The 7,622-nt window shown below is 36.8% G+C and overlaps 1 protein-coding gene across 1 annotated transcript; it reads right to left on the bottom strand.

Moving 5' to 3' along the window:
* Positions 1-1,210: 1,210 nt before the first annotated feature.
* Positions 1,211-2,187, bottom strand: LOC102764397 (olfactory receptor 5D18). Its single transcript, XM_006772321.1, has one exon. It carries the CDS (start codon positions 2,168-2,170, stop codon positions 1,229-1,231), a length of 942 nt encoding a protein of 313 aa, XP_006772384.1. The 5' UTR covers positions 2,171-2,187; the 3' UTR covers positions 1,211-1,228.
* Between the last annotated feature and the right edge of the window lie 5,435 nt (positions 2,188-7,622).

The raw sequence follows: 7,622 nt of genomic DNA, 5'->3' as shown, positions 1-7,622 counted from the left end.
AGACTCAGAAAAATAGCATGCACTACAGGTAGGGCAGGCTCTAACCGTGCTTACTTCTTGCTTCTAAGATTTTCTGAGATCCAATCTACCATTTTTGAGTGGTTGGTGAAACCTATCATAGCTTATTATACTGCCACACTGGAGCTCCTTTGAAAACACATTCAGGATATAGACCATGTATCTTCAATTTCCCAGTCATGCCAAGTTGCCTGCAAAATACAGCTCATGCAGATGTACGCGCACGCGTGCACACACACACACACACACATTATGCAGTATTCTCTCAATTAAAAATTTGTTGGGTCATTGACTCAGTATTACATTCTGAACTCTTTATTTTGTTAGGCTTTTGTGTACTGAATAAAACTCCTACCTTATTGAAATGTGTCTCCCGAAACTGTCTACTCTGCTATCCAAGGCCAAGTGCAAACAATACCTATTTTATGAAGACATCTCTCCAAAGTCCCTAAATAGATTTGAACTTTTCTTTCTCTCAAACCCTTTATGATACTTATTTTCTATCTTATACAATGGCCACTTTCTTCATTGCCCTACTGTCAACACTAGATGTTGCATTCCTTGAAAATGAAGACTATGCTATCTTAACGGCTATTTGTGTCTTTATAAGAGAAATCCATGTGTTTATTGAAGGCCTAGTCTACTCCAGGCATGTTATATGAAAGAGGGATGAAATTAATGTTTATTGAGATTCTATAAGGTATTCCACATGCTACCTATTACCAGTGATGGCGAACCTATGACACACGTGTCAGAGATGACACATGAACTCATTTTTTTGGTTGATTTTTCTGTGTTAAATGGCATTTAAATATATAAAATATGTCTTTGTTTTACTATGGTTGCAAATATCAAAAAATTTCTATATGTGACACGGCACCAGAGTTAAGTTAGGGTTTTTCAAAATGCTGACACACCGAGCTCAAAAGGTTCGCCATCACTGACCTATACTATCTTTTAATCTTTACAATCAGATTAGAAGCCATCTTATGTTATCACAAATTTGTAAATGAAAAATTAAAGTGAAAGACACTGCTGATTTTTCTTCAGTAAGAGACAGACTTAATTTTGATCTCTTTGAAGCAAAATCCACGTCCTTTCCACTGTACAACATTAGCTCTTCAATAATTTAAAAAATATCTCTTTAAAATAGACCTTTAAGGACATACTTTATTTGCATGTAGGTACAAACTCTACTGAAACAATATGCTCAACAAGAAAAGACTTTAGTGTCCATCAGCCTGCTGACTGTACCCTTGACATCTTTATTTCTCAGACTGTAGATCAGGGGGTTCAACATGGGGATGACCACTGTGTAAAACACAGATGCCACTTTAACTGTGTGCCTGGAGTTTTGGGAGTTGGGCACACAGTAGAGGAAGAGGATGGTGCCGTGGAAGATGGTGATGGCCGTCAGGTGTGAGGCACAGGTGGCGAAGGCTTTGCGGCGACCGCTGGCTGAATGCATCTTGAGGACGGTGACAAGAATAAATACGTAGGACGTGAGAATAATGAGTAGTGTGCTGACCTCATTAAAGGTGGCAAAAATAAAAAGCAGCAACTGGTTGACATAAGTATCAGAGCAAGAGAGGGAGAGCAGTGAGGAGAACTCACAGAAGAAGTGGTTGATTGTGTTGAACCCCTCAAATGATAGCTTGATAGCAGAACATGTGAGTATCAAGGAGCACGCTACTCCCCACGCATACGATCCGAACACGAGCAAGGCACGGAGCTTCTGGGACATGGCAACTGTGTAGAGCAGAGGGTTGCAGATGGCCACAAAGCGGTCATAAGCCATCACAGCCAATAAAAAGGATTCCGTTACCACAAAGGTACAAAAGAAAAAGAATTGTACAACACATCCTAGAAATGAAATGGTTCTGTCTTCTACGACTAGGTTCACCAGGGTCTTGGGGGCAACGATGGAGGAATAGCAGAAATCCACAAAAGAGAGGTGGCTGAGGAAAAAGTACATGGGGGTGTGCAGCTTGGGGTTAATTTTGATGATGACAATAATCCCAATATTCCCTACAACAGTGACACTGTAAATGGCCAGAAAAATCAAGAAGAGTGGGACCTGCAGTTCTGGGTAATCTGAGAAGCCCAAGAGAGTGAACGTGGGCCCACTTTTATTCCTCTCTGACAGTATCATGGTTTCTGTTTCTCAGAATCTGAATGAGTCCTAAAAAGAAAAATATTAAACCAAGTGAGGGTATAAAAAGCTGGGTTAATATTCCTTATCAAACTGATAAACGCAGCAAAAATATCTTTCAGAATTTCTCTATGGGTTTCTTATGCAAGTTATGCTGAATGTATAATATTTTTAAGCATGATAACATTTTTAAATGTTTCTTTATGTAAAAAATACAATTATTGAATTAATTTTCTAAGTTCTCAATTGTACTATTTAATATTTAAAAATAGTACGAGCGCAAGGGAATTATGGTATTTTTAATCAAATCCACCCATAACACTTTCAGCTCTCCTTTTTTAATGTCATAAAAGATAAGCCTAACATCACTGATTTTGTCAATTATGCAATCAGCAATAAAAATGAGAAATTTGTAAAATTAATGTTTGCCTCATACATTCACACTGTGACATTAAGAATTAATACTCCTGCCCTGACCGGTTTGGCTTAGTGGATAGAGCGTCGGCCTGCGGACTGAAGGGTCCCGGGTTCGATTATGTCAAGGGCATGTACCTTGGTTGCAGGCACATCCCCAGTGGGGAGATGTGCAGGAGGCAGCTGATTGATGTTTCTTTCTCATCGATGTTTCTGATTCTCTGTCCCTCTCCCTTCCCCTCTGTGAAAAATCAATAAAAAAAATTTAATACTCCTAACACTTTAAATTTGTGCCTTTATTGTTAATTTCATATAACACTTTAATCTTTTCCTTTGTTACAATATATTTTTATTGATTTCAGAGAGAACGGGAAAGGAAGAGAGAGATAGAAACATCAATGTTGGAGAATCATTGACCAGCTGCCTTCTGCCTACCCCACACTGGGGATGGAGCCCACAACCCAGGCTTGAGCCCTGACCAGGAATCAAACTGTGACTTCCTGGTTCATAGGTTGATGCTCAACCACTGAGCGACGCCAGCCAGGCTAATCTCTTCCTTTTCTGATCCAGTAAGTCTGATATAAAAATAAATCTTTACTTTTTTCAGATAGCATTGCCCTCAGTGCAGGGAGTCCTAGCTGTCCATACTTCCTCACGGATTGAGAAACAATAAAATTAGGACAAATGATAGATCATCTAGTCTGCTTTCTTATTCTCGAAGTGATAAAACAGAAGCTGGAGAAACCATGACTTTCCCATGACATGCAAATAAGGAGCAATTTAAATGGCTATGACTAAACCCTCATTCCAAACTCCCAGCAGATGTTCATATTTTATGCTGCACTCTGATCCATGTTCAAGGTCTAGATGCTAAGGTATTCCCTTTATTATTAATAGTCATACGTTATGACAAACTACAGATGTTATGGGTATGAGCAGTAGCCCAGTGACAGGGTACATCTGAAAGCAGCAGCAATATGAACTGAAAAGGGATTTAGGATTTTATTTTCTCCCAGGAATAACTAACTATAAAGACTCTGACTGAAAGACTTCCCTTTCCTAGGTTCTCTCTCTCTCTCCTCTCCTTCCCCCCTCCCTTCAAGACCTATATAATGTGCATTCTGTCACTATATCACCTGTAAAGGAGAATTTTAAAAACTGTCTCTCTCTCTCTCTCTTCCCCCCTGCTTCTTTCAACACCTATATAATGTTCATTCTGTCACTATATCACCTATAAAGGAGAATTAAAAATGGCACTAGAAAGTCATTTTATGAGACAAAATAGTAATACAGAATTACACAAGGCAAGGCAAAAGTAGGTTTGTATGGAAATTAATACAATACTTAATAAGTAATAATACAAGAATAAACTCTGTGTTTCTCACACTCACAACTGTACAGGGCAAAAGCCTACTTTTCTGACCCTATATTTCTCTAATTGCTGCCTAACACCTCTAAGATCCTCCCATACCAGGAAACTATTATTTCTAGGAAGGTTATCTCTGGTCCCACAACCCATGAAATAGCTTCAGATGGCCCATCAGTGAAGGTGTCAGATCTTATGTGAAACTGAGACACTCCAGGGTCCTATTTGCTCATATTCTTATAAATTTGAGTATGAAAAACAACCTCAAAAGACAATCCATCACAAAGTCACTCTATCACACTTTTTCTTAATATAATTCTTAATTTATCTGTCCTTTAAAAATTAATGCTATATTTAATGTAATGTCCCAAAAGCTATTATTAAACTACTAGTAAATTTTTCTATATATTTGAATCCAGGGAATATAATAGCTGAAATATTCTTTCTTATAATTTTCCTCCATTTTGTTGTAATTTTTGCTCTCAAGGCCCAATGTGTCCTGCTTTACAATCTTAAAGTTGGTATCTTTTAATTTTTTTCACTAGTCTATTTATTCTTTGCTTACTTCATTTTATTTAAATACTTGTGTGTCTACCTTGACTACTGCTCTGAGAAATTATAGAAGCAAGACAATGCCCATTTCCAAAATTCTCCAAGCTCTTCTTACCCCCACCCTAGGCACCTGCTGTCCATGGGGTTGTCACTGGGGAGCTCAGCTGAGCCAGGCCTTCTGATTGCAAAGCTCTGTAGGACAAGGGCTCATCCTCTTCCTGGCATGTTCAGATATGTAACTTTTGCAGTGACTAAATATTTCTCAAGCACTGCATAGATCTAAAGGGTAAATATCCCCTCTCACATTGTTTTCCAGATACCATACATTGAAATTAATATAAGTCTTTTGAATCTTAAAACAAACCTGCTGATGGCAACGGTACGACCTCTCCTGATTGGAAGGAATTCATATATTCTTATATCTATAATCACAACCTTTGGGATATGGACCCTAGAGACTCTCCATTGCCTCAAGCTCTTGAGGTCATGAAATAAACAATTAAAATTAATCACCTTTCTCTGAGGTTATTCTTGTGTACTGGAAATCTGGAGCAGCACGAGGGGCATTTCATATGAAAATTCATCTTTTAAAGTCACTTCTCCCAGCTCCCTGATCACTCCTATACCTTCCTACAGTTATCAAAATTACGTAATTATAAAAGTCATCATTATCGAATATTAACTACGTGACCACTATATGCCAGGAATAACCCTCTTCCTCCATACCACCCACTCAATGTTGGAGAAGTGCGAGATCCATCAGTTAGGTCATCATGATTCATTGAGAGTTAAAGCAGAGACATTTACGAAGTTCAATATTCAATCAGAAAAATGATCTAGTCCCCTTCAAATCTCTCCTATTCTATTATCCTTTCCCTCCTCCATCTTCTCCAGCTAGTCAGACCTTCTTGCCACTTTTCAAAAACAAAACAAAACCAAAAAAAGCACACTCATTCCTTATGGCCTTTTTACTATTATCATCCAAGATAATTTCTATAGTGCTTCTTTTACACTGGAATGTTTTCCCTGAAGTGTTTGTTCAAATGCTTGTTTGTTCTTTTGTTTGTTAATTTACCTTTATTGTTGAAAGTATTACAGATGTCCCTCTTTTTCCCAATGACCCCCTCCACCCAGCACCCACCCCTCCCAGGCCTTCACCGCACTATTGTCTGTGTCCATGGGCTATGCATATATGCATATAAACTCACCAGTTAATTGGTTAATCTCTCCCTACCCACCCACCCCGATCTTCTTTCTGAGAGTCACCAGTCTTTTCCATGCTTCTATGCCTCTAGATCTATTTTGTTAATCAGTTTATTTTTTTCATTAGATTCCATATATGAGTGAGATCATGTAGTACTTATCTTTCTCTGACTGGCTTATTTCGCTTAGCATAATACCAGTTCTCTCCATGCTGTCTCAAATGCATTTTTAGTGAAACCTTCAATTACCATGCTATTATAGTTCTGGATTACCCTACATCCCAATTTAGTGTTTAAAGTACTTATCATGGTTCAAATATATATTTAATGCTTATTTATTGAATTTATTATATATTGTTTGTTCCCTCCTGCTAGAAAAAGCTTCAGAAAAACAGTAATTTTTTTTATTGCTTTATTTACTAATGTAGTTCAAGCTCCTAGATCAGTGACTATCATAAAGTACCATGAATCTTTATTGAATGAAAAATATGACCTTCCATGGAACTGGGGATAGAGACAAACATACTAGAACTATGAGTAATTTGAATGCAGAGAAGAGATAGTTCAGAAAAAATGACGAGAATGTTTTTAGGGGGGGGTTATTAAAACTGGACAGTCAAAATAAAATAAAACTAATGTCCACTCTGTTGAATTTTCTATCTCTTGTCAGGTTTATTACAATAGAAATCTTAAATTTTCAAAATCAAATACAGCATAGTGAAATTGTCTACCAATGGGAAAAGCGCATCTCAAATATTCTCCTTTAGATAATCTTAAAACCAAAGTTTTATCCTGTCCATTCACTCAGCAAACATTTTTGCATACCCATTAAATGCAAGCTTATGCTATTGATATAAGAATAATACAGATATGAATTACATTAAAACTTTTATCTCAAAGGATATATAATCTCTCTGTAGTAACAAGCAATACCATTGAACATAGACTGATTAAAGGATGTATATTCACTGATCAGAATTAACAAAGTGACTATTTTTCAAACTCTTCTTTCTGGTGCAGGAATCAGGAAAAGGAGGTTTGAGCACATAATGAGAATATGTAACTATGCATTCAATCATTCTTTTATTCATTCAAGAAACAAATATTTATTATAGACTTATCCTTAGACAGGTACTATCTTAGGTATCAGGGGGAAAAGAGAGAAAGAATGTCCCTTTATCAACAAATTTATTTTTAATGGAGAATACAAAAACAAATAAATATGTAATCATTTTCTGGTAATAATTAATGATGAAATATATATAATTGAAGGAATCATTTTTTTTAAATTTCCTTGGTGGTGCATTTATTTTTTTTAATCTTTATTGTTAAAAGTATTACAAATGTTCCCCTTTTTTCCCCATTGACCCCTTCTAGCCCGCCCCAGCCACCCACCCCAGGCCTTCACCACAGTATTGTCTGTGTCCACGGGTTATGTATATATGCATACAATTTCTTTGGTTGATCTCTTAGAGAGGTTAGGCAAGACCACAATGAGGTGCTCTTTGAGCATAGACCATTGTGAAGTTATTCAAATAACTGGGGGAAGAGTGTTGAGTCTGGAGCAAAGAGTACAGCAAATACAACTCATTGTCAAATAGCTTTCTTATGTATCTCAATAATTCTGCAATTTATGTTGTTCTATACTTGCTAAATCCCTTTATCAAAAATGTAACATGGATATTTCAGGATGACATTATCTATGGCAGAAAGAAAAAGAAGGAAGCCCATCTGGGTGTGTCAATGGGTGTCCTTTAAGATGTGTTTATGCAATTAAGTTGGTATTCCTTAGAATACTAACAAAATATGGGATAATACTAGAGTGTTATTGCAGTATTCTTTCATTTAAAAAATTACCATGAAATAATTTCAGATCTTCAGAAATTTTTTGGGATGATAGAACCAAAAGCTTTATCAG

The sequence above is a fragment of the Myotis davidii genome, unplaced genomic scaffold (genome assembly GCF_000327345.1).
Source record: "Myotis davidii unplaced genomic scaffold, ASM32734v1 scaffold265, whole genome shotgun sequence".
NCBI classification, from domain to species: Eukaryota; Metazoa; Chordata; class Mammalia; order Chiroptera; family Vespertilionidae; genus Myotis; species Myotis davidii.
Note: the sequence above shows the minus strand (reverse complement) of the source record. Positions and strands in the feature narration are given on the sequence as shown.